The 27,759-nt window shown below is 46.4% G+C and overlaps 1 protein-coding gene across 2 annotated transcripts in view; it reads left to right on the top strand.

The window, feature by feature from the left end:
• MAP2K1 (mitogen-activated protein kinase kinase 1) overlaps positions 1–27,759 on the top strand; it is a 102,018-nt gene that overhangs the window by 66,408 nt on the left and 7,851 nt on the right. For both annotated transcript variants that reach the window (XM_055278073.2, XM_063638948.1), the window contains one exon: positions 25,549–25,673. In XM_055278073.2, coding sequence (XP_055134048.1) covers positions 25,549–25,673 — 125 coding nt within the window. The remainder of the gene's footprint in view (positions 1–25,548; positions 25,674–27,759) is intronic.

The raw sequence follows: 27,759 nt of genomic DNA, 5'->3' as shown, positions 1-27,759 counted from the left end.
GTGACTGTGCTACTTATTGTGTAACCTTGGATGAATCATTTAACTTCTCCAAACCTCAGGAAAATGGAGAAAACAGAACCTACCTAAAGGGTTGTGTGCAGATTAATTAATACATACAAAGCACTTAGAATAGTACTTAACATGTTGTAGGCACTTAATACATTTTACCTGTTGCTTAGGTAAATTTGTAGAGGTTTTTATGATTACCAGCAACAGAAACCAGCCTGACTTGGTTTAAGCTTCTAAAAGTTTATTCATTAGAAGGATCTGGCTGGGAGCAGTGGCTCACACCTGTAATCCCAGCACTTTGGGAGGCTGAGGTGGGCAGATCACAAGGTCAGCAGTTTGAGACCAGCCTGGCCAACATGGTGAAACCCCATCTCTACTAAAAATACAAAATTATCTTAGCGTGGTGGCGTGCACCTGTAATCCCAGCTACTCGGGAGGCTGAGGTGGAAGAATCGCTTGAACCCAAGAGGCGGAGGTTGCAGTGAGCCGAGATCGCGCCACTGCACTCCAGCTTAGGTGACAGAGTGAGACTCTGTCTCAAAAAAAAAAAAAAAAAGAAGGATCCAAGGGAAGTTCAGAGAGTCCTTTGAAAAGCTGATCCTACAAACCACGGTAGGATAGGAACCAAGGCTACTCTGGTTGGGAGGTTGGCTCAGTCAGGCAGAAAAATAGCTCCCTGGTGCACAACTCTAACAGTGCTATTGCTGCTGGGCCAACTGTCCTCTCCTAGCCTTATTTAGGGGGTAGGCATGGGCTCAGTGACCTCCCAGAGGGGTCCAGAGTCAGTGCCTCTGAAGAATCCACTCTCACCACAGTCGTGCAGATATCAAGAGACAGCATCCTCTCCTGCTCAGTGTTGGGGGCTAGTTGGTAGTCCATTGCCTAGTCCAGGTTGAAAGTGATTTCTGGGTGTGCCCTGCTCTAATAAAAAGTAACGTACAAAAATAGTTTATAACCCAAGGTGCTCTGGGGGCAATGTTTTGCTCTTTCAAAGCATTCACTGTAGGTAGGATTCTTCAAATATAAGTTTTCTTAGAATCTTGAAAAAGGCAAGCAAATTACATCAATTTGATTCATACATTTCTTCTTAGGAATATGTCAGTGATTTAAAGGTAGGTATTCCTGTACTTACGAATTTTTAAATGAGAAGAAGTGCCTCGTGGTATTTTGAGGAAGGTTAGCTGTTTTCAGGTACCGTTTAGTTACTGTTTTTCCACCTAGGTAGTAGCCTCTTGAACATTTTTCGGTTATCTCTCTTCAACTGGGTATGTCCTGGTCCTAGTTTGGTACGTTGCCTTGGTTGTACACATGGTGGCTTTCCTACATTTCTAATGTGTCTGCACCAGGTGGGAACCCAAAGGCAAGCATGTTCTCACCCTCATTCCTGAAGTGATTTGTCTCTGCCATAATGGAGCAGGACTTCTTGGGCAGAATAAGTTCAGCTGACATTCCCAGTGCCGAAGCTCTGGCTAGCTCAACTGGTCCACTGTGATTTGTTCTGTTATTATACAGAACATTGTACTCTATTTCCCCTGGGTGTTCAAAGGGAGAAGCAATCTGTGCGGTTTAGCCTGATGTGTGTGATTTGTGAGCTGTTGATCAGGGGGTGGGTATAGAGCTGTCACCCCTTTGGGGAGTGTTAAGTTTCTCTGAAATCTCTGGGTGACATTCTGACAGTCATGGGTAGGTACAGGTATATGCTCCTCTGTGTCTGTTCGCCTACCTCCTCAGTCTTTTCCCCCATCAAAGAGAAGTAATTCATTTTGTAAAATATTTATAGAACACCTGCCAAGTGCAAGGTACTAGGTGAATTACTCGTTAGGCATAAAATTGGCTCATAAATGAATTGTGTCCTCCAGGAGCTTAGAGTCTAATGGGAAAGAGACATATCTGTAAATGACTCTTGTATATTGTGGAACATAGCCAATATCATTGTTTAGTGCATGAATCACTACCCTGCCAACTTTCAGATAAAATCCGATGTGACATAGTGACATAGATTATTAGTCAGAATTCTTTGGTGTGGCAGAAACACAACTCAAGATTACTTAATCAGAAAAGGGAATGTATGGTTTGGGTCACCAGGAGGTCGGAAGGCAGGGATGAATATGAGGTTGAAATGATGGCCTCACGTCACTTCTCAGCTTTGCTCATTCTTGTGTGGGCTTCCTTTTCAGTCAGATTTTCTTCACTGGAGGCAGGATGGACCTCACTAGCCCCAGACACATCTAGTCCTTAGTGCTCCCTATCCCAGAGAAAGTACTCCACCCACTCTCCCCAGCATCCAGATCAGCGCTTGAACCACTGATTGGTAAATTGCCTCTGCTTGGAGTGCTTGCCCATGGCTGGACCATTCACTGTGTCCAGGGGACTAGTGTTGCCTGGTGGGCCACCCTGGGTTATACATTCACCCCTGTGGTACAACAGATGGCGCCTCTTGATGAACACCCTAGCAGAAACACTTGATGCTGGGGAGGAGTGTATCCCAAATGAAAAGGAGGGGCTTTGTTACCAGGAGATGCGGAGATTGAATGGGTGCTGAAAGCAAGCAAATTTTTAAAAACTTTTCCCCTTACAAATTCTGTTAAGCATTGGGTCAAGAAGACAAAACACTAACATAGGATGAAAACAACAAGCAGTTAACACAGGTGTGAGCAAACTGGTCCATGGGCTAAATTTGGCCTGCTGCCTGTTTTTGTATGGCCTGCAAGCTAAGAATAGTTTTCAAAATTTTGTGACATATAACAATTATACAAAATTCAATTTATTATTATTTTTATTTTTCGAGACCGAGTCTCACTCTGTCACCCAGGCTGGAGCGCAGTGGTGTAATCTCGGCTCACTGCAACCTCTGCCCCTCAGGTTCAAGAGATTCTCGTGCCTCAGCCTCCCAAGTAGCGGGGATCACAGGCATGTGCCACCACGCCTACTCATTTTTTTGTATTTCTAGTAGAGACAGGGTTTCGCTATGTTGCCCAGCCTCATCTCAAACTCCTGGGCTCAAGTGATCCACCCGCCTTGGCTTCCCAAAGTGCTGGGATTACAGGTATGAGCCACTGTGCCCTGCCGGAAATTCAGATTATTGTGTCCATAAATAAAGTTTTATTGGATCACAGCCATGCTTGTGTAAATGTTGTCTGTGGCTGCTTTTGTGCTATAATGGTAAATTTGAGTAGTTACTTGTGAAAGAGATGACTGTGTGGCCCTGAAAGCCAAAAATATTTACTCTCTGGTCCTTTTTTATAGAAAAAGCTTCCTAACCAAAAGGGGAAGGAGAATCCCTTGACGGAAGAAGCTTTAGAATTTAAGCACAAAACTGGGCTTTTAAGCACAAAACTACAGTGGCTGTAGCCTGTAATCCCAGCACTTTGGGAGATCAAGGGGGCGGGCGGAGTGGATCACCTCAGGTCAGGGGTTCGAGACCAGCCTGGTCAATGTGGTGAAACCCCGTCTCTACTAAAAATACAAAAAATTAGCCGGGCATGGTAGCAGACGCCTGTAATCCCAGCTACTCGGGAGCCTGAGGCAGGAGAATCACTTGAACCCAGGAGGCAGAAGTTGCAGCAAGCCAAGATCATGTCACTGCACTCCAGCCTAGGTAACAAGAGCAAGACTCCGTCTCAGAAAAGAAAAAAAAAAAAGAATTTAAACACAAAACTAAACTTTTAAATGCGTCAGCTTTAAGTTCTCAAGGAAAACATGATAGGTGACATGGGTAGGAGAGAGGATTATTTTTCCTGATCCTGGAGCTCTGAAAAGAATTAGCTGCCAAAATTTATATTGAGTCTTCATCCAAAGCTGAACCAAGTAGGTAGTTGTGCTGTGAGTTAAAAAGGGTTGGAGGTGGAGAGGGCGCTAGGATACTGCTCTCTTTCATGCTATTTAAAGCAGTAATTTGCATTGCCACCCTGCCGTTCTTAACCTGCTCTAATTATCAAGGCCTTATTTTGACTAAGACCCTGAAAAAGCATTGCATGATTTAGATCAATACGCAGTTCATCCAACTTAGCCTGTAAATTATTTCTGCCTTGGAGTTGTTAGCTGATAAAGATCAATAAATGCTAAGAACAGTTTTAAATTATAACTCAACTTGTTTTTCTTTTCCTTCTATCTAATGAAACCATGTGTAACCTGGATTTTTAAATTTTATGTATTTATGTATGACATGTATGTGTGTATGTATAAATGAACGAATGACAGGTCTCGCTCGTTCTGTCGCCCAGGCTGGAATGTGGTGGTGTGATCATGGCTCGCTGCATCCTCAACCTCCCTGGCTCAAGCGATCCTCTCACCTCAGCCTTCTGAGTAGCTAGGACTACAAATGTGTGCTATCATGCCTGGGTAATTAAAAAAATTTTCTTTTATAGAGATGCGGTCTCTCTCTGTCGTCCAGGTTGGTCTTGAACTCCTGGACTCAAGTAAGCCACTTGTCTGGGTCTCCCTAAGTGTGGGATTACAGGTGTGATCCACTGCGCTCAGCTGCCAGCTTAGATTTTTGAGGGTTACGTAGCCCACTGTAATTGGATACCTCTCTTCAGAGCCATAGTAGCTTATCATACCTTGGGGCCATCCTGCTTGGAGTGTGCCTTAAAAGTGTTCCTTTATTCCCTAGGTTAGAGTTATGTAAAAACGGGGCTCTCAGGTCAGAATGAGATTTAAGGCTTCTGCAGAGCCTATATGAAAGTGTTTTTGGGCCGGGCACAGTGGCTCATGCCTGTAAGCCCAGCACTTTGGGAGGTCGAGGGGGGCGGATTATGAGGTCAGGAGATCAAGACCATGCTGGCCAACACAGTGAAACCCCATCTCTACTAAAAATACAAAAATTAGCTGGGTGTGGTGGCACTCGCCTGTAATCCCAGCTACTCGGGAGGCTGAGGCAGGAGAATCGCTTGAACCCGGGAGTCTGAGGTTGCAGTGAGCCAAAATCGCCACTGCACCTCCAGCCTGGCAACAGAACGAGACTCCGTCTCAAAAAAAAAAAAAAAAAAAAAAAATGTTTTTGGGCTGGGCACGGTGGCTCACACCCATAGTCCCAGCACTTTGGGAGGCCAAGATGGGCGGATCACTTGAGGTCAGGAGTTCGGAAACAGCTTGACCAACATGGTGAAACCCCGTCTCTACTAAAAATACAAAAAAATTAGCCAGGCATGATGGCGGGTACCCATAATCCCAGTTACTCGGGAGGCTGAGGCAGGAGAATCACTTGAACCTGGGAGGTGGGGGTTGCAGTGAGCCAAGATCACGCCACTGCACTCCAGTCTGGATGACAGCAAGACACCATCTCAAAAAAAAAAAAAAAAAAAAAATTTTTTTTGTATCCTTTTCCTGGGGAGAGCTGGGAGTCTCCAAAGTATCTCACGGTGTCCCAGTGACAGCCTCCACCAAATGGGGTCTTCAGCAATGGTCAGGATTACAATCTCTAAATTCTTCCTCTCCATTCAGACTTGTTGGCACTGATAGCAAGATCTGAAGTGGCTTGTTTGGTTTTGTTTTGTTGTTTTATAAGCTGTTTGTAGCAGACTCACACATAATGATTTGAGTGGTTTCTTCTGCAATTTTTGCAAGGAACTATGCTGTCTCTGCCAGGCATCCCTGAGCAGAAGTCAGAGTGGCCCCTGCCTCCACCAGCCTGAGGCTACACACGGGGTTCTGTTCTGAGCACGGTTCCTATCTGTGTGTGACCAAGGACTGTTGTCTGATCCTTGAAACATAGAAGGTTGCCCATGGTATTCACAAGGTGCTCCTGGCTACATCTCTCTCCCATCACAGCCATCCCATAGCTGTGTGGCTTACACAGGAAGGGATTCCTTTTGACTGTGTCAGACTGCCTTGCCTTAAAGATGGAGGGAGACAGTGGCTCATTAGTAGTGGAGAATTCAGTACGTTGGTCTCTTGGTTAGAAATGTGAATCTCATTTTATCTAGAATTATTTCATCTGCTAGAGTCACAGTGATGGATTATAGCTCCAGGTGAGTTTGTCTCTTAGCTCCTTAAGAGAGGCTTAGATCTCTTTAGGGAAGCATGGAGGAGGTGGTATTTGAGCTGAGCTTTGAAGCATAGGTAGAAGTTATATATGTGGCAGGGTCAGGGAAAGGAATTCCAGGTAGAGGGAAGCATGAATCATGGCATAGAGGCGGGAAAACACAGATATGTTTTTACAGGAAATAGCAAGTGGTTCAAGTTGTCTACAACAAAGGGTTCCTGATGGCAAGGGGTGAGAATTAAAGTAAGAAATAGTTGAAGCAGTGAAGAGGGTCTTCACTGCCATGTTCAGGAAGTGGATTTTATCATGGGCAACAGGAAGCAGTGGAATGATCCTACACAGAGAAGTGAGATGCGCTGTGCTTTAAGGAAGAGGACTCTACCGTCATGGCTAAGGTGAGCTGGAGAGGGGAGAGGTCAATTAGGAGGCCGTTGCTATGGGCCAGTGAGAGATAAGGGGGGTCTGAGTTAGGATAGTGGCAGAACGAAGGGACAGGAGGGGGACAGATGGGAGAGAGGTGGTGCAAAGGGCAGGGACAGGTGTGGGAAGATGAGTAGGGGAGTAGCAGGGAGACTTGGCCTTGGCCCTTCCTGGGGTGGTTGTGGTGGGAAGGAGCCTGAGGCCCATGGCCGTGCTCCAGGGCTGTGCCTGGAGAGCTGTGTCCTCCTCCTCCTCAGATCACAAAGCCTCATTTCTAATGGAAACCTGAGGCTGGGGCTGCCCTTTCCTAAGTTACAGATTATTTCCTGAGGAGGATCCCAGCCTCAAGAGAGCTGGTTTGATTTGAAAATCTGGACACATAGGAATGAAACAGAGTGAATTTTATTAACCACTACCCAAAGCAAGATGGAACTTAGCTCATGATGCCCAACACCATAGAGGAACAAGAGTAGGCTGGGCGCAGTGGCTCATGCTTGTAATCCCAGCACTTTGGGAGGCTGAGGCAGGTGGATCATGGGAGGGCAGGAGTTTGAAACCAGCCTGGCCAACATGGCGAAACCCCATCTCAACTAAAAATACAAAAATTAGCCGGGTGTGGTGGTGGGCGCCTGTAATTCCAGCAGGCTTAGGCACGAGACTTGTTTGAACCTGGGAGATGGAGGTTGCAGTGAGTCAAGATTGCGCCACTACACTCCAGCCTGAGTGACAGAGTGAGACTCTGTCTCTAAATAAATAAATAAATAATAAAATAATAATAGAGTCTAGTGATACAGCTCAGCTTGAGGGTGGGAACCAGCATAAGGCTTGATAAGACCAAACTAATTAGAAACAAACACGATGAAATTTTCTTTTTTCATTTGAAAAAACATTTCAAAGTTTATCGTTGGAGGTAAGTGCTTACCACCCTGTGAAGTGCGTGCAAGGCTGTCATTAGGTGGTGGTAACTGGCACCAAATCCCCAAGAAGCTGCTACCCACCAAGTGACCTCCGAGTGACTGTGTCCTCTCTCTTTACCTTTCTGGCTGTGCATAGAACCTTATGGAAGTTTCCTTCTAGCCTGGCTGTTGGCTTCCTGGGTGATCCTGGCAGAGTTGTTTATTATTTCTGAATCTCACCTTATTTTAGAGGTAATCTCAATTCCTTTTCCATCTCCTGGAACTGTCCTCAGGATCAGATGAAACTCTGACCAAGTGTTTTGTAATAGCATTAAAGTTATGGCATTTAAAAGCACATTGCGTATACAATGCTGGGCTCCAAAGAGGCAGAAGAGATAGTACCTATCCTCTTAGAGCTGTGAGTCCTAGTTGGAAAAGCAAGACTGTACTTTAAAAGTCAGATGAAAGGTTTGTGGGGGAATTAACACATGAAGTCTGGGATTTGCCTTAAGACATTCCACTCCCTCCCACCCTGCAAAGAAAAAGCTGGGGGTTATAATGAAATAAGATTGGGGCGGGGCACAGTGACTCACACCTGTAATCCCAGCACTTTAGGAGCTGAGGTGGGTGGATCACCTGAGGTCAGGAGTTCTAGAGTAGCCTGGCCAACATGGTGAAACCCCATCTCTACTAAAAATACAAAAATTAGCTGGGCATGGTGGCACATGCCTGTAGTCCTAGCTACTCGGGAGGCTGAGACAGAATTGCTTGCACCCGGGAGGTGGAGGTTGCAGTGAGCTGAGATCGTAGCAGTGCACTCTACCCTGGGCGACAGAGCAAGACTCCGTCTCAAAAAAAAAAAAAAAAAAGATTGGTAAAAGAATGGATTATTGTTGAAGCTGGGTGATGGGTACATGGTTACTGTCTCTACTTTTGTGAATATTTAGATTTTTCTGAAAAAAAAAATTGGCTAAAAGAAAGTAGCATATGTACTGACATAACAAGTGACATACATGATAAAAAACCTCAAGGGTTCCAAGGAGAGGGACTCTTGTGGGTGGACAGCTGTCGGGGAGGCTTCACAGAGGAGCTGGGCTTTGTTTCAGTGAGGATTCTTGGTTACACATAACAGAAACCAACTTGAGCCAGTGTAAACACAACAGGGGACTTCCTTATAGGGATCCAGGGGGCCCTTAGGGAACGTGAGGACTAGATGTAGTCAGGGCTTGGGAAGGGATGGGACAAGACAGGGACCAGAAAGCCACTGGAATTCTAGGCGGCCTTCCTGCTTATTCTGCGTGCTTTGCACTTGTTTCTTTGCTTCTCTGTCCAGAAGGCAGGAGGAAGACACCACCCCTCAGCAACCAGTGTGTATCAGGTCCATCCCAGACACAGCCCAGATTCAACCTGACCCTCTTAGCATAATTCCCAAGTCTCTGAGTAATCCACCAAAACTTATATAGTGTACATTGTTGGTGGGGCTCCTTTGGGTGAGTGAAGGGAGGTAATTAGGGGGATACATCTGAATTAGGCAGCCCTCCGTTCTCCCTTCTTCATTTGTCTGAATCAGAGTGGAAGGACAGTAGGATATACGTGAAAAGAGAAGGTATCTCGATTGAACAGAAAGTGCTTCAGAGTCAAACATGAAGGGAATATTTATGAAACAGTATAGATCCTCCTGGCACTGAGGGGGTGTGAACCCCAAATATCTGAGACTGGTCTCAGTTAATTTAGAAAGCTTATTTTGTCTAGGTTGAGGATGCATGCCCATGACACAGCCTCAGGAGGTCCTGATGACACGTGCCCAAGGTGGTCAGGGCAGGGGTTTTTAAATTAATTAATTTTTTAAATGGAGTCTCGCTCTTGTTGCCCAAGCTGGAGTGCAATGGTGCGATCTCGGCTCACTTCAACCTCCACCTCCTGGGTTCAAGCGATTCTCCTGCATCAGCCTCCCGAGTAGCTGGGATTACAGGCGACTACCACTATGCCTTGCTAATTTTTTGCATTTTTGTAGAAACGGGGTTTCACCATGTTAGCAAGGCTGGCCTCAAACTCCTGACCTCTGGTGATCCGCCTGCCTTGGCCTCCCAAAGTGCTGGGATCACAGGCGTGAGCCACCATGCCTGGCCAGAGGTTGGTTTAATACATTTTAGGGAGTCGTGAGACATCAATCAGTATACATAATATGTACACTGGTTCTGTCCGGAAAGGCAGGCCAGCTCAAAGCAAGGAGGAGGCTTTCAGGTCACAGGTAGGTGAGAGACAAATGGTTGTTTTCTTTTGAGTTTCTGATTAGCCTCTCCAGAGGAGGCAATCAGATACACATTTATCTTGGTGACTTTGAATAGAATGGGAGGCAGGTTTGCCCTAAACAGTTCCCAGCTTGACTTTTCCCTTTAGCTTAGTGATTTTTGGGGGCCCCAAGATTTATTTTCTTTCACTATTTCCCCCCTTTTCTTTTTAAAAACTTTTGAGAAAGCATTTTAGAAGAAAATGAATCTTTTGTCTCAGGTTTCATCGGATCTCTCGCGGCTAGGACAGTTTATTCCTAGACAGGTAGGTAGGTCCCAGGTTACTAGGAAAGCTCATTTTTAGCAGGTTGTGGTCTCATGTCCTATGATGAGAAAATAGGGGGAGAAACGGAGAAAAACTACAATAAACAAAAGAATAATCCTGGAAAAGTGATATAGGCCACATTATTCTGAAGTCCATACATCAGTAGGCAGGTATGAAGGTGGCTTATGTATGCTGTTATTTTCTTTTGAAATTGTCTAGCTTCAGTTCACAGGGCTTTAAGAAAGCACAGCTTAGTTTTCAGTAATTTCAAATTAGGAAAGATGGGAAAAAGGAAAAGAAAAAAAAATTGAAAACACTGCTTTTTTTGTTTTTGTTTTGAGACGGAGTTTTGCTTTTGTTGCCCAGGCTGGAGTGCAGTGGCGCGATCTTGGCTCACTGCAACCTCTGCCTTCCGGGTTCGAGCGATTCTCCTGCCTCAGCCTTCCTGAGTAGCTGGGATTACAGGCATGCACCACCACGCCTGGCTAATTTTGTATTTTTAGCAGAGACAGGGTTTCTCCGTGTTGGTCAGGCTGTGGTCTCGAACTCCTGACCTCAGCTGATCCACCTGCCTCGGCCTCCCAAAATGCTGGGATTATAGGCGTGAGCCACCGTGCCTGGCTGAAAACATTGTTTTAGAGACCTGTAGCCAGGAAAAATTAGAATTAAGTCCAAACTGTAAAAAATGATAAAAATTGAAAAACTAGGTAAGACTATACAATCTAACGGTGTACTATAGCTGAGCGCAGCGGCTCACACTTGTAATCCCAGCACTTTGGGAGGTAGAGGCAGGTGGATTACCTGAGGTCAGGAGTTCAAGACCAGCCTGGCCAACATGGTGAAACCCCATCTCTACCAAAAATACAAAAAAATTAGCCAGGCATGGTGGCACATGCCTGTGTAATCCCAGCTACTTGGGAGGCTGGGGCAGGAGAATCCTTGAACCTGGGAGGCGGAGGTTGCAGTGAACTGAGATTGTGCCATTGTAGCAGGACAAGTCGCAGACAAAACCCCTCAGACACCGAGTTAAAGAAGGAATGGCTTTATTCAGCCGGGAGCTTCAGCAAGACTCACATCTCCAACAATCGAGCTCCCTGAGTGAGCAATTCCTGTCCCTTTTAAGGGCTCACAACTCTAAGGGGATCCGCGTGAGAGGGTTGTGATTGATTGAGCAAGTGGGGTACATGACTGGGGGCTGCATGCACTGGTAATCAGATGGGCACAGAACAGGACAGGGATTTTCACAGTGCTTTTCTGTACAATGTCTGAAATCTATAGATAACATAACCAATTAGGTCAGGGGTCGATCTTTACCAGGCCCAGGGTGTGGCACCGGGCTGTCTGCTTGTGGATTTCATTTCTGCCTTTTAGTTTTTACTTCTTCTTTCTTTGGAGGCAGAAATTGGGCATAAGACAATATGAGGTGGTCTCTTCCCTCACCACTGCACTCCAGCCTGGGCAACAAGAGCGAAACTCCATCTCAAAAACAACAACAACAAAAAAACGGGTGTACTATAGTTTTTGAAACGTATTTTTTCTCTCTCCACTTTCCTGTTTTTACTAAAGACAAATCGTGGTAGGACCAATTTGCTTTATTATACTTGGGCAGATTATTTCTATAAAGTACGGTAAGATAATTATTTTTCACATAGGCTTTTAAAATTGGCCTTGATGGAACCTTGCTCTGTAGAAGGAATCTCAGATAAGATTTTTTAAAGCTGAGCCCAGCCATGGATTTGTACCATCAAATACATACGAGTTGGGTGAATTCCTCTCCTCTTGATGTCCCAAGATAACTTGGGGCTCCTGGGCCTATCAGAAAGTGACATTCTTTACCTACCACAGGCCAAGATCCCTGTACAGGGACTGTGTAGACAAGGTATGAGGCCTGTTTTCCCCAGGGGCTTTTATTGGCTCTATAAATCAAGTTGGATTCCTTAAAGGAAAGCACACCATTCTAGTCAAAGCCTTGGTAAAACAACCAGTTTCTCCAACTGTGTCCTGTTACAAATGAAAACAGATTTTTATTGCACATATGCGGATAACTATACTGCCATAAGTTAAGAATACTCCCACATAGTTTCCAAATTCTGGAGAAATCAGGTAGAGAGAAACAAATATGCTTCAATTTTTTTCATAGGCATATGTATACTTTATTGTTAAAACCTGGCCGGGTGTGGTGGCTCACGCCTGTAATCACAGTACTTTGGGAGGCTGAGGCGGTTGGATCACTTGCGGTCAGGAGTTCAAGACCAGCCTGGCCAACATGGTGAAACCCCATCTCTACTAAAAATAAAAAAAATTAGCTGGGCTTGGTGGTGCGTGCCTGTAATCCCAGCTACTTGGGAGGCTTAGGCAGGAGAATCGCTTGAACCCAGGAGGCGGAGGGCGGAGGTTGCAGTGAGCTGAGACTGTGCCACTGCACTCCAGCCTGGCAACAGAGCAAGACTCCGTCTCAAAAAAAAAAATTTTTTTTTTTGGCCGGGCGCAGTGGCTCACGCCTGTAATCTCAGCACTTTGGGAGGCCGAGGCAGGCGGATCATGAGGTCAGCAGTTTGAGACCAGCCTGGCCAACATGGTGAAACCCCGTCTCTACTAAAAATTCAAAAATTAGCAAGGCATGGTGGCAGGTGCCTGTAACCCCAGCTACTCCGGAGGCTGAGGCAGGAGAATCGCTTGAACCCAGGAGGCGGAAGTTGCAGTGAGCCGAGACCGCGCCATTGCACTCCAGCCTGGGCGACAGAGCGAGACTCTGTCTCAAAATAAAAAAAAGTTTTTTAGGCCGGGTGCGGTGGCTCAAGCCTGTAATCCCAGCACTTTGGGAGGCCGAGGTGGGCGGATCACGAGGTCAGGAGATCGAGACCATCCTGGCTAACACGGTGAAACCCCGTCTCTACTAAAAGTACAAAAAATTAGCCGGGTGCGGTGGCGGGCGCCTGTAGTCCCAGCTACTCGGGAGGCTGAGGCAGGAGAATGGCGTGAACCCAGGAGGCGGAGCTTGCAGTGAGCCGAGATCGCGCCACTGCACTCCAGCCTGGGGGACAGAGAAAGACTCCGTCTCAGAAAAAAAAAAAAAAAAAAAAGTTTTTTAAACAAAGACATTTCTAATTGTCTAAACTACACTCTTCATTAAAAACCCACGAGTAGCCTCTGTTGGAATAACTATTTTAGTCAGAAAATCACGTAACACAATACAAAAGCAGTTTAATAGCTGAGAGGAACTTGTTTACACTCTTGGGGAGACCCATAAGGAAAAACAGGTTTCTCCCCCAAAGGGAGTCTGTTGCCTCCTTTTTTTTTTTTTTTTTTAAGGAACTCCAGGCTATTATAAACTATTTTAGGTTTCTCATGCAGCAGAGGGTGCAAGAGAAAGGAGAGAGAGCAGAAGTAAATGAAGAAAACAGAATTCTGTCAACTGAGAAGAAGAAAAATTTGTCTCAAAAAAAGACAAGGTCTTAGAGAAAAAACAAACCCAAAACATAAAATCCTTTTAAAGACACACACACACACCTTGGATGTTAGCTTTTAATTAAGCTTTTAACCATTGAACTCCTTTAAAAAAATCTGTTTAAATCTCATTGCCGTATTTCTGCCTGGACAAATTGCTGCTCTTTCAGAGGTACCAAATATCAAACCTTTCAGAAAGGGCTTGATTTAGGAACTAAACCTAGGCTGTCATGAAAAAAAGAAGGCAGAACCTTATGTATGGAACTGCAGCCTGAGGTGATAGCTATTGCTCCTTCAGTTTGGCCTGGCTAGCAAAAAGGTGGCATTGTTCTGTGAATAAAACCCCTTAAGGAGTCAAATCAAAAATCTTTCCTTTTTTTCTTTTCTTTTGCTGGCTGTTTTTCTCCCTCCACCATGCCACTTTTTTTTTCTTGTTTTTTTTTTAATTCTTTATTCTTTTTTTTTTTTTGAGACAGAGTCTTGCTCTGTTGCCCAGGCTGGAGTGCAGTGGCGCAATCTCGGCTCACTGCAAGCTCCACCTCCCAGGTTCACGCCATTCTCCTGTCTCAGCCTCCCGAGTAGCTGGGACTACAGGCGCCTGCCACCACGCCCGGCTAATTTTTTGTATTTTTTGTAGAGACGGGGTTTCACTGTGGTCTCGATCTCCTGACCTCGTGATCTGCCCGCCTCGGCCTCCCAAAGTGCTGGGATTACAAGCGTGAGCCACCGCGCCCAGCCTTTTTTTTTTTTTTTTTTTTTTTTTTGTGGGAATTTGGCCACTTCAGAGGCCTTGTTCCCTATAATTTGGAACTTTCCTTCAAATTTGATCAAGTTGCATAGAGTTGGTCAAACCCAAGGGGAAAAAGACCGAAACAACAACAAAAAGAGAAACAACAAAAAGAAACAGTAAAGCAAAACAAATGATCACACAATCTATACAAGTACTGAGAGCTCTAATGGTAAGGAGAAATTAAGACTGGTTGTTAATCTTAACTGTAGCCAAGACAAACCCTAATTCAGTTACTTAGGGTTGGGTTTCATGCTGAAGACTGCCCTCTACCTAGAAGCAGGAAAAGACTCAAACCTGTCCTCCCTGTTGGAAGCAAGCTCAAAACTCCGTAAAGGAGTTACTTGCCTTCTGTTGTCATGGAAGCAGGAAAACTTGCCTTTCTTTGTGTCGGAAGCAAGTAATCAGAAACAAAAAAAGAGTTGTACAGCAAAATAAACTTTAGATCACCTCCAAATTTTGGGAGATCGGGGATTCTCTGGAGGAGGTGCTTCCAGGTGTCAGCAAATTGTCCGATTGGTTTGAGGCACAAAGATAGCTCGAGCTGGTACCAGCCACCAATAGGAGATTTGTCAAAGTTCAGGGGCACCTCCACTCAGAATCCCTTGGTGGTTACCAAAATGTGAACCCTGAATAACTGAGACAGGTCTCAGTTAATTTAGAAGGTTTATTTTGCCAAGGTTGAGGACCCCGTGACACAGCCTCAGGAGGTCCTGACGACATGTGCCCAAGGTGGTCCAAGCACAGGTTGGTTTTATACATTTTAGGGAGACATGAGACATCAGTATATGTAAAATGTTCCTTGGTTCTGCTGGGAACGGCAGGACAACTTGAAGCTGAGAGGGGGCTTCGAGGTCCCAGGTAGGTGAGAGACAAACAGTTGGATTCTTTTGAGTTTCTGATTAGCCTTTCCAAAGGAGGCAATCAGATATGCATTTATCTCAGTGAGCAGAAGGATGGCTTTGAACAGAATGAGAGGCAGGTTTGCCCTAAGCAGTTCCCAGCTTGACTTTTCCCTTTAGCTTAGTGATTTTTGGGGCCCCAAGATTTCCTTTCACAGGGGCCATGTTAGGTAGAAGCCAGGCTGAGAAGGAATCTGATTCTTTATATTGGTTATATTTTTTTCTGAAATAAATGTTAGCTTTTATTTTCCCTCCAAGCTGCAAGAGCCATTGAACTCTAACTTCTGTGCTTCTCACATTTAAAGCCTCCTGATTTGAGTACTTAGTACCTGCCAGACATTAGCAGGTAGGAGTTACTATTCCCACCTGACAGTCAAGGAAAGGCTCAGAGAGGTTCTGTAACTGGGCTGGGGCCGCAGAGCTAGTAGATGATAGAGCTAGGATTCAAACCCAGATCTGCCTAACTTCAGATCAAGGTTAGTGGTGCTGTTTCCACACCACACTAAACGGCCTACTTAATAATGAAATTTATGATGCCAACTGATGATAAGAATCACTGGGTGTTAAGATTCTTGGTTGCTAGTGAACTTGAATTAGCTCAAACAATAAAGATGGTTTTTTTGTATCAGTTAACCAAACCCCAAGAAGGATAGAAATACAGGTGGCCCGATGGATAATTGTATCCAGGGACTCAAATGCCGTTAGCTCTTATACTTTGATTAAAATATACTTTAAAAAGATGCTGTTAGTGGCCGGGCCTGGTGGCTCACCCTGTAATCCCAGTACTTTGGGAGGCCAAGGCGGGCAGATCATGAGGTCAAGAGATTGAGACCAGCCTGGCCAACATGGTGAAACCCCGTCTCTACTAAAAATACAAAAATTAGCTAGGCGTGGTGGCAGGCGCCTGTAGTCCCAGCCACTCAGGAGGCTGAGGCAGGAGAATCAGTTGAACCGGGGAGGCAGAGGTTGCAGTGAGCTGAGATTGCGCCATTGCACTCCAGCCTGGCAACAGCGAGACTCCATCTCAAAAAAAAAAAGATGCTGTTAGCTAGCCTGGCCAACATAGCGAAACCCCATCTCTACTAAAAAATACAAAAATTACCTGGATGTGGTGGCGGGTGCCCGTAGTCCCAGCTATTCGGGAAGCTAAGGCAGGGAGAATTGCTTGAACCTGGGAGGCAGAGTTATAGTGAGCTGAGATCGTGCTACTGCACTCCAGCCTGGGTGACAGTGTGAGACTTCGTCTCAAAAAAAAAAATGCTGTTAGATCTCTCCCTCTCACTTGTTTCCCTTTCGATGTTGGCTTTCTTCTCTCGGGCAAGCTGTCTACCAGATGGAACCATGGTTTCCTGCTTTACAGTTTTGTTATCAGAAGAGTTTTTCTTACTTCGATTAGAAAGTTCTGAGTGAGGACTCCTGATTGGACTGTTAGGGGTCGTGTGCCCAGACCTATGAGATCACCATGGCCAGGTGATAGGGAGCTGTAAGTGGCCCAGCCTGGGTCAGAGGGGCTGCCCTGTAGCCAGGGACAAGGTTCTCATTGTCAGTCTCCACCTTAAGCTGCATTTGCCCCAAAGAAGTATGTGTGATGAGGAGACAAGGAATGCCTGACATCTGTCTTTAAATTGTCAAACACATTCCTCTAAGTCTTTCCATTACGGGTTATCCCAAGCTAGGAATAACTGGTGAGTAGTTCTTGACCTTTTTTCCAGACCTTTTTTGGTGAATTATGTTAAGCTGTGACCCAGGCACAAATGGGGAGGCCATACTTTGGTGGAGTCTGGGTCACATAAATATGGTGACCTTACTAGAAATTCTTTCCTACTTACTCATTGTTTAATAATGAACAGAACTCTGGCCTATCTTCTTTTGTCATTGTTTAACACCCACCTCATTACCTCCCTTAGTGACCTGCTAAACGAAATTAGCCTTCAGCAGGTCAAAACAGATTTTTAGCTAACTTCCGTTTCTTGAATAGCATATGATAAGAACTCAAGTTAGCCAGGTTTGTTCTCCTGCCTGTAGTTGGTTGATTGGGTTTGTGATACCGTGATACATTGCATATCTGCTCCTCTGAGGTAGTCCAAATAATGTGGTGGGGGAAATATGCTGTTTTAATGTTATTTTGTGACCTTTGGCAAGAGATTTTATCCCCCAGCCTCAACTTCCATATCTGTAAACTAGGACTATTCTGCCAAATATTGTGAAGGGTCGTGAAAAATGAGAGATCAGGCTGGGCGTAGTGGCTCACAATTGTAATCCTAGCACTTTGGGAGGCTGAGGCAGTAGGCTTGCTTGAGCCCAGGGGTTTGAGACCAGCCTGGGCAAAGCAGGGAGACCCTGTCTACCAAAAAAAGAAAAAGTTACCTAGGCATGGTGTCGTGCGCTGAAGTGGGAGGATCGCTTGAGCCTAGGAGGTCGAGGCTGCAGTGAGCCATGATCATATTACTGCACGCTAGCCAAAAAAAACAAAGAGTGCTGTCAGGGAATCTGGGATTCATAAGCATTTCCCTTGACTGCTCTTCTTTCCTTTCTTTTATTACACCTCTCTTCTCTCTGTACCCCCTATACCTTTTGCTCTGGCTTTTGTTACATCTTGTATTAAAATTTTAGATAATTTACTTTGTTATTTTACTTTTTTGAGACAAAGTCTCGCTCTGTCACCCAGGCTGGAGTGCAGTGGCGCAATCTCAGCTCACTGCAACCTCTGCTTCCCGGGTTCAATCAGTTCTCATGCCTCAGCCTCCTGAGTAGCTGGGACTACCAGTGCACACCACCATGCCTGGATAATTTTTTTTTGGTATTTTTAGTGGAGACAGAGTTTTGCCACATTGCCCAGGCTGGTCTTGAACTCCTGGCCTCTAGCAATTCACCCGCCCTAGCCTCCTGAAGTGCTGGGATTACAGGCCTGAGCCGCCATGCCTGGCCTAAAAATTTAGATGATTTATTGGAATGTTGTGTGCTAATGAAAAGCAAATCCTAAACTTCTGCAACATCATCTCATGTTTAATTGTCAGAGTTTGTGGGCCCTCTGGGTCAGGGGATGAGCAGTGAATTGGCAGAGAGGGGTGTAGGGAGGGTAGAGAAGGAAAGCATTTCAAAATTAATGAGGCTTGGAAGGGAAGGAAGAAAAGAAACTTAAAATGCAGTTTCTGGGCTTGGTTGTAAAAATTTTGAAAGTGAGGGAGATAAAAATAGTTGCTTGTTAGGACCTGGCAGGCATGCTCTGGAGGCTCCCTGTTTGAATTCAGTTGCTAATCAGGAGGTGGGAAACAACCTCTGGTTCCTGCTGTTAGCACGTTTCTTGCAGTTGGCCTTGTCAAGAAGGATAATGGGCTGGAGCTGAGAAAGAAGCATCGTGCTCACTCACTAAACTGGAGCAGAGAATTATTCTCTCCTTACTGAATTTCAGGGATTTCAGCCTGCCCCAAGTCAAATCCTTGTTCCCAGAAGTAAAGCTCATTACATCTGTAATGTGAGTGATTCTTTCCCCGGCCACAGCTCAATAAGAGCTCTTCTGAAACTTTGGAGTACAGCTTCTTATGGGTTGCCTTTAGTCCTGTTGTCTGGGCCCTGATTTTTTAGATCCTGGAGAGAACGCTCCCTCAGGGGTCTGAGTTCTAACCGTCGGCCCTATCGTTAGCTCCCTGTGCCACCCTGTGACAGGTGACACCTCCCTACTCTAGGCCTCAGTGTTTCTCATCTGTGTGCAATGGTTTATAATGCTTACCTCACAGTGTTACTGTAAGGTAACACTCAGCAGTGAGCTGAGATCATGCCACTGCATGCTAGCCTGGGTGACAGAGTAAGACTTTGTCTCAAAAAAAAAAAAAAAAAAGGATAGTATATTTAAAAGGCCTGACATAGCAGGTGTTCCATAAATCAGAGCTGTTGTAGGATCTTCGTAGGTCTGCTAGGCTCGCCTGCACCTCTCATTCTCCCACCTAGTCTCTCAGCTGCATCCCAGCTTTTTTTTTCAATGCTCTTGGGGAAGGAAATTTGGATGGGGGAAAAGAGGTTACAGGTAATGGCTAATTGAAGAGTTGGGTATTTTCTCAGAATTTTAATTATCTGTGCTACTTAATTAGCTCCCTGAGGCCTTGGATGGCTGGAGGTGGCTCTGTAGAGGGTGCAATTTGACTCATCCAGGTCAGCTCCCTTTCTCCCTGTTTCTTCATCTTTAGTGGGGAGAGTTACTAAGGCTTTGCCAAGGATACTAAGAAGAGGTCGTTTGAAGCCTAAAGTTGCCATTTTAAAAAATCTTCATTTGCCTTTTTAAAAAAAATCCTTTAACTGTTGCTTATCTACTTTTGGATTCAGCCTTTGTCACAGATGAGCAAGAATCCAGCTTCCCTGTGTCACTCTGCTTGCTTCTCAGCAGCCCCTCGCTCCTTCCTTCCACCTCTTCTCTTTCTTTTGGGCTCCCCACTTCCACCCCTCCTCTGCCTTTCTCTTCCCCCAAGCCCCACCGTCTTCCATCTTGCCTTAGGGAATTCAGCTGCTTTTAATATTAGCCTAAACCAAACAAAATGAAGGTATTAGGATATAGTGGAAACACATAGAAGGCCGAGATTCACCTTGGTTCATCTGCCTGCCAGGGCCTTGTCAGCTACTCAGGCTATCATCTGATGGTGGGTGGCACCCATCCCACCTGGTTGGAAGAATTTAGAACGAGTCCACGGGGCCTTGACCACATCTTCATCTTTCCCTTACACGTGCACATGTTCTTGTCATTTGTTGGATTCTGTCTCCCCTGATGGTGACAATCCCTGTGTCCTTTTAACTCATAGCTCAGTGCAGATACTCTGTGTTTCTAGAATAAATAAGTAACTCCCTAAATTGTTTTATTCAAACACCTTATTTTGGAGGGGTAGAAAATACTTAATAGTTAAACTTCAAAATGTGTGCTCTTGAGGGAAAAATCAGGAGGCTTTGAATAGTGTTATTTCTGGGACAGAAAATAGCGAAGAACATACTTTCTGAGTTTTTCATAAAACCTCCTTGTTCATTTTTGAGGAAGGAGGGGTTACCCATACTCATTGTCACAGAAGCTGAGCAGAATTGGGGTTATTAGATCTCAGCCTCCTGTGGGATTCCTAGGGAAGCTTACGAGCCTGGGTTGTTGATGCTTCCTCCAGAATGCAGCCTGGCCAACCAGCTGCTGGGGGACCTCTCAGCATCACCTTTCGGTTATCAAAGGATCAGAAAGAGAACCCAAGGCCCAGAGGTGGCCTCAGGAAGTAGAGAAGGACTGGGCCTGTGATTTGAATGTTTGAGGGCTCTGCTAGGAGAATGTGAGAGGAAGCCCAGTTAATCCTCCCAGGACTCCAGGAACAGGGCATTATCCCAAGTTGGGAAGGGGATTCAGAAGAACTAGGCACCTAGGAGTAGAGGTGACAGGGTGATTTGAAAGGAAGACTTTAGATGCAAGGACCAGCACAGGAGAAGGTGAGACTCTTACACAGGGGCAGTTAGAGAGGCAGGCCAGCCCCAACCAGGAGGAAGCGGATGTGGAGACGTGTTTGGTGTGAAGTTGGAGAGGAAAGGAAGAAACAGTGGAGGGCATGGAAAGGCGGGCGGAGGGGCTTGGGACTGTGCTCTGAGGCAGAGGGGAGCCATGGCAGGCTCTGTGCAGGGGCTGTCCCACTGGAGGAGTGCTGGTTTCTATGTAGGCGGGTGGAGGGAGAAGATGCTGGAGACAGGAACAGTGTGTGAAGGGCCTGGCTATTGTGGGAAGCAAGTGTGGGGTGCTGAGGGAGATCAAGAAATGAATTCTCTCTGGACTTGTCTGCCATCATGTACCTCTTTCCTGTCCCCAGAGAAGAGCTAGACTTGGGTGTGGCAGGAGCAGGGGCAAGAGGGATGTCCTAGCCTGGGTGGCTCCAGCAGTGTGCTCTGGGGTTCAGTGATCTCATGTGCCCAGGTTTCCAGGTGGCTTTTTGTGAGGCCCTCCGGGATCTGGCTCCGAGGACCAATGTGGTCTAGCAGTGAAAAGCCCCTCAGAATTTCCCTTCTCCTCCTCCAACCCCTTCCATCTCTGCTGCCTCCTAGGCAGTGTCTTTCCCTGGAGCGGGTGGGAGAAGCTGGAGCTGACAGCCAGGGATGGCGGCAAGCTGTGTTATGTAAGTTTGAAAAAAGGAGGCTTGCTTGCCATGTGAATAGAGATCAGATACAAGGACAGCTAGAGGCAGCACAGCCATGCCTGAGCAGCAGCTGTAGTCTGAAAAGAGGTGTCTGAGCCAGCAGAGGAAGAAGCTGCTGGACTGGGTGGAGGAGACTGTGTTCTTGTGGGGAAGGAGAGGTGTCTGGTTCTGTGAACTGCCGATCTTGGAGGGCAGCCTGTGAAGCAATCATTGTCTATTCCTATAACATGGTGTGCTGCTTATATGCCATGCCTTATTACATTAATCCTGGTCTGTAACTTGTGATGGTATGAGAGTCGCCATTGTGACTGTTTCAATCGTGGCAAACCATGGCCCAGAAAAGTCAAGTGACTTGCTCAGGGCTGCATGTAGAGTAAGTGGCAGGGTCAGGATTTGACACAGGGCTTCCGTCTCACTAGCCAGTGCTGCTCTTTTACTATAAAACAGGCTTAACAGGTCATGCCTAAACAGCCCATGGGGAGAGTGTGGGCTGGGTGAGGGAGCCTGGTGCCATGTGGCCTGGCATGGATGAGAGGCAATGGCACTGGGTGGGAGGTGTGGAAGAGGGCTTGTGTTGGAGCACCTTGGTGTGCCGCCCCAGCAGGCGCTGTCACACCCCTTACCCTTCTCAGTCTCGTTCCATTTTCAGCAGCATTTTCCAAATCCTGAGCACCTGACCTCCAGGGGCCAGGCACCCAACACCTGTCCTCTGAGGGACCATGGGCATGGTGGGATGAGGATGTACACCTCCAACAAGCAACTGCTGGACTCATGCCTCGGCTGAAGTGTTTGTGGGCCCTGTCCTAACACTAGGCCCAGGGAAAGAACAGAGCTCGCCCCTCTCCTCCCGAAGTTCAGAATCTCCCCATCGTTCTGAGAGGCTGCGTGGCTCGCTCCCTCTCTCTGTTCACATCGTTGCTCAAATGTCCTCTCCTCACAGGGCCGTTCCTTGCCACCCTGTCACGGCAGTACCCCCTTACTCTCTCTGTCTTCACAGGGTTTTATTATCTATCTATATATATATATAGATATAGATATATGTTATATATAATATATAGATATATTGTATATATAGATATATCTATAGATATATATAATATATATTATATATCTATATCTGTATATATATATTTAACATATATAATATATACATATATATACACAGGTGTGTATATATATATATATTTTGAGACGGAGTTTCACTCTTTGCCCAGGCTGGAGTGCAGTGGCACGACCTCGGCTCATTGCAACTTCTACCTCCTGGGTTCAAGCGATTCTCCTGCCTAAGCCTCCCTAGTAGCTGGAATTACAGGCGATGTGCTACCACACCCAGCCAATTTTTGTATTTTTAGTAAAGACAGGGTTTCACCATGCTGACCTCAAATGATCTGCCTTCCTCAGCCTCCTAAAGTGCTGGGATTACAGGCGTGAGCCACTGCGCCTGGCTGGGTTTTATATTTTTCTTTGTGCCACTTAAGACCACCTGATGTTACACATTTGTTCATTGATTTGTCTGTCTCCTCACACTAAAATTTAAGCTTCATGATAGTGGGGGACTTGGTCAGTTCCTTGACTGCCCACACAGAGCCCACAGGTAAGGTAGCAGGTGTTCAGTGGACAGTAGGTGATGACCATTAGAGCATGGCAGCAGGGTGGGTAGAAGAGGACGGGTGTAAGTGTCAGAGGGCCTGGGATCTGCTTTCAGCTTTACCCAGTTTTTGCTGTGTGACTTTGAACAAGTTGCTGGATCTCTTGGGCCTTAGCCTTCTTTTTTTTTTTGGAGACAGAGTCTCATTCTGTCACCCAGGCTGGGGTGCAGTGGTGTGATCTTGGCCCACTGCAACCTCTGCTTCCCGGGTTCAAACGATTCTCCTGCCTCAGCCTCCTGAGTAGCTGGGGATTACAGGCGTGTTCCACTACACCCTGCTAATTTTTGTATCTTCACTAGAGACAAGGTTTTGCCATGTTGGCCAGGCTGGTCTTGAGCTCCTGACCTCTGGTGATCTGCCCACCTAGGCCTCCCAAAGTGCTGGGATTACAGCCGTGAGCCACCATGCCCTGCTGGGCCTTAGACTTTTTGTTTCCGTCGTGAAGGGGAGGAACTAGGTGCCCTCTAAGGCTACTTCTGGCACCTCTCTTCTGAAAGTCTATGTGTAGGAGGCGAGGGTCGCAGAGGGGTTTGCAAAGATTTGTATCCTGTGTTCCTTTACTGAAGAGCCTGACTTGGGTCTGCACACTGTGGGGTAGGGGAGTGACATGATGAGGGCTGGGTCTTAGGAGGACTACACCAGTGGTGCAGGGTGTACATGCATGTATCCATGCTGCATTTAGAACCATTCATTCAACAAGGGCTTTTGGAGCACCTGCCCTCTGTCAGATACTGTTTGGGCTCAGGGCTTAGAGTGGTGAGGCAGACAGCCAACGTCCTGCCCTCCTGCAGCTGATTGGGGCAGAGAGAGGCTAGAGCTGGCCTGGAATGGTAATTACCCCCAGGCTGAAGATGAAGAGGGGCCAAGTGGAGTTGGGGCATTGGGATATTATAGGGTCATGATTTTTTAAAAATTATTTTTATTTTAATTTTTTTTTGAGACAGTTTCACTCTTGTTGCCCAGGCTGGAGTGCAGTGGCGTGTTCTCAGCTCACTGCAACCTCTGCCTCCCAGGTTCAAGTGATTCTCCTGCCTCAGCCTCCCGAGTAGCTGGGATTACAGGCATGGGCCACCACGCTAATTTTTGTATTTTTATTTATTTATTTAATATATTTTTTGAGACGGAGTGTGGCTCTGTCACCCAGGCTGGAGTGCAATGGCATGATCTCGGCTCACCACAACCTCCTCCTCCCAGGTTCAAGTGATTCCCCTGCCTCAACCTCCCAAGTAAATGGGATTACAGGTGCCCGCCACCACGCCCAGCTAATTTTTGTATTTTTAGTAGAGATGGGAGTTTCACCATGTTGGTCAGGCTGGTCTCAAACTCCTGACCTCAGGTGATCTTCCTGCCTTGGCCTCCCAAAGTGCTGGGATTATAGGCGTGAGGCACTGCCCGGCTTTTGTTTTTCAATTTGTCCTTGGAAAGATACTTAAATAGACCTGTTTGAGAATAAATAGCTGGCCATGGTGACTCACACCTGTAGTCCCAGCTACTTGGGAGGCTGAAGCAGGTGTATTGCTTGAGCCCAGGAGTTCAAGCCCAGCCTGGGCAATGTAGTGAGACTCTGTGTCTAAAAAAATAATAATAAATAAATGCATTCATATAACACAGTATCGAAGACAAAAATAAACGTTATTAGTGGCTCTGCTGGGTTGTATTATAGGAGGTTTGGGTTTTTTCTGTGATTTTCTAGATGTCCTATATGGTGTCTATATTACGACTATTAATATAGACACCATATAGGTTTAGGATGTCATGGTTTAAGATGTTTCCTAGATGTGGTCCGCCCTCAAAGTGAGTCTCATTGTTTGCTGATGTCTGCTCCACAAAGCCCTGCTCCAGGGGCCTTCACCAAGTCCCAGCCTTGGCTTTCTCACTTATAAATGAGGATAATTGACCCTGGTCTGTGCACTTTACAGGACAGTTGTATGAATCAGAGGATACACCGGAAGAAAAAATGTTTGGAAATTTAGGTCTCTGCAAACTAAGGGCCAATGTACTGGTATTTGTGACAGTGACCGGATGGGTGGGATGGGGTGATAATAAGAGTGCAAGGAAGGGGGATGGGGGCATCGTTTTGACTCTGAGGAGCAGCTTTAAGGCCTCTCATGTTCCAGCTCCGGGTAGCAAGGGGTTCCCCTTGACTGGCAGGGTAGATGTAGCTGTGTAGGCTGTTAGGTGAGTGACTCCAGTGGAACGGAATGGAATCATGACTCAGCTTCCACCCCTGCCGCACATATTCATAAGAAAAAGACCCACATGCTCCGTGCCTGGTGCAGAAGTCTAGAATGGGAATTCCCTCCAAACCCTGTCCCCTTCTAGCCTGTGTAGCCTCAGCAAGCAGATAGGTCGTATTACTTGTTTTTTTCTGCCTCCTTCATGATCCAACCATAGATACTATATCTTACCAGTAGGAGTGGTTGAAGCAACAGACTTTGAAATCCTGACTGTTGATGATAACGGACTCCTTCCTGTGGATCATCTGGCCAAGTCTGCATTCTTAGAGAGTGGAAATCAACTGTCTTTCTGTTCTACTTCTACAGCAGCTGCTCATTTCATCTCCTGAAGTTGCTTCTTGAACTCAGAACAAAGGGCCTTGGTGTACAGTGTTTGCAAATCAAGGGCTGCCTCTGATGGCGGATGGGGGTATTGTCCTGGGACTCATGGTCAGGGCTGGTCTGTGTGGAATGCTGACCCTTCTCTTCCCCAATCTACCTGTGTCAGTTCCTTCCTTTTCTATTTTCTCTTCCCTGCAGATGTCAAGCCCTCCAACATCCTAGTCAACTCCCGTGGGGAGATCAAGCTCTGTGACTTTGGGGTCAGCGGGCAGCTCATCGACTCCATGGCCAACTCCTTCGTGGGCACAAGGTCCTACATGTCGGTATGAACAGAAGTTTCCATTGCTTGAGCTTCTTGTATGGTCAGGGATAGGAGCCCAGTGGGTATCTTTCCTGTGGAGCCAGAGTCTTGTGCTGGGTAGGGGACAAGAAGTGAGGGAGGATGCACAGTGGTCTGCCCTGAGGAGATGAAGTTGAATGGGAAGATGGTCTTGGTCTTTCTTAGGCCTTGGAGCATAACTGGGATATTGGGGCCTTGACTCACTGAAAGGACTGTCCAGCTCCAGAGTGCGGCTTTCATTCTGAAGGATTGTGAGCTCCAGCTCCCCTCTGGGCATCTCTACATGATCATCTTCAGATCCACAAACCCAGGATGCTCAGATATGATCCACCCCAAACTACCTCACCTCCTCCTTTTCTCTTAGCAGTAAATAGATAGCATCATCTCCCTGGTTTCTCAAGGTAGAAACCTGAGCATTGGCTTTTAACCTGCCTTCTCGGCAGCCCATCCTTCCAGTATCTTGTAGCTCCCAACTCCTGAGAGTCTGTTCAGAATTGTCCAGCCTCTTTTCTCCCTCCTATGTCTGTCAGACATGTACCCCTCCTTCTAACTGCAGCACAACTGGACCCCTTGCTGGAGTCTCTGCTCCACTTCAGCCAACACCGTGTGTTGGGGGAATTCCCTCCTGCTCCCGGCTCTGCTGGCTCACACTGTCACCAGAGCGTTGTGTGGGGCCATCCTCACACTGTGGCAGCACCAGTGTGTTTTCTTCCCTCCTTCATGCCACCGGTTCCTTGGGGACAGGGACAAGGTGTCTCTCTTGTTCCTAGTGCCTGGCATGGGGCCTGGCATGTGGTAGGTGTTCAGGGAATGCTTGGCAAGTGGGTAGATGTTTAGTTGGCTGAGTGGGAGGGTACATGGATAAAACATTTCTGAGAATGATTTGGAAAGGTGGAAACGTGAGTCTGGGCCAGTGCTGAAGTGCGGCAGAGTGGAGGAGCGTTGGAGTGAGTAGGCAGTCTTTACAGAAGTGGCGGGGAGTGCAGGCCCGTGTGGGGGGGGGACAGGAGCAGAGGCTCAGATCTTAACTTGTAGAAAGCATTTTATGTGTTCTCTGTCAAAGCACATGTCATGTCCCTGGAAGGTCTCATTTGATCCATGTGGTTGTCCCAGGAAATAAAGATTATTGTTCCCATTTTAAAGGTGAGGAAGTCTAGATTCAGGGAGGTTAAGCAACCTGCCTACTTAACCTTGCTGAGCCAGGATTGAAAGCTAGCTGCCCCCTTGCCAGGCAGACGCCCTTTACACAGCACACCCTCATTTGCCTCTTGGGGAGGATTTGGCACCTGTGCCCAGATCCCAGTGTGAACACATCCTCATTCCTTCTTGCTGGCGCCTACCCCCCACTGTGACTCCAGCCACTGTCAACATCACTCACCTGGCACTGACCCACATCCCCACCCCTCCCCTCCAGTGACCCACAGTGGAACTCTCTTTCTCTGTCATCTCCTCATTGCGTCTTCCCTAAATGTCTAATAACTGAGCAGCTGGCATCCTGGGCCATTTGACTGCCAACTCTCAAGTTCAAAATCCATTAACAGGCCCTGGGAGTTACTAATCAAGGGTTTAATGGTTGGGGTTTTTGTGGTTATATGGTCAGTTACGAAATAGTCCAGTGTTGGAGTTAGTGAAAAATGCTACGGGAGAAGTTAATGTCTAAATGAATATACTATGGCCGGAATAAAGCTTTTTTTGGTAGGGTTCTTGAAATACATGTGCTATTTCAAATAATGCTCATTAAAAATAATGCTTTTGTATAGCACTGTATACTTTTTTCTCTTTGGCTTTTCCCACCAATATCAACCAATATTTGTATAGCATTTTACAACATCTGACATACATTTTCTTTTTTCTTTTTTTTTTTTTTTTTGAGATGGAGTCTCACTGTGTCACCCAGGCTGGAGTGCAGTGGCACAATCTCGGCTCACTGCAAGCTCTGCCTCCCAGGTTCACTCCATTCTCCTGCCTCAACCTCCCGAGTAGCCGGGACTACAGGCGTGTGCCACCACGCCCGGCTAATTTTTTTGTATTTTTAGTAGAGACGGGGTTTCACCGTGTTAGCCAGGATG

This window comes from Symphalangus syndactylus, chromosome 5, assembly GCF_028878055.3.
Source record: "Symphalangus syndactylus isolate Jambi chromosome 5, NHGRI_mSymSyn1-v2.1_pri, whole genome shotgun sequence".
Lineage (NCBI taxonomy): Eukaryota > Metazoa > Chordata > Mammalia > Primates > Hylobatidae > Symphalangus > Symphalangus syndactylus.
Note: the sequence above shows the minus strand (reverse complement) of the source record. Positions and strands in the feature narration are given on the sequence as shown.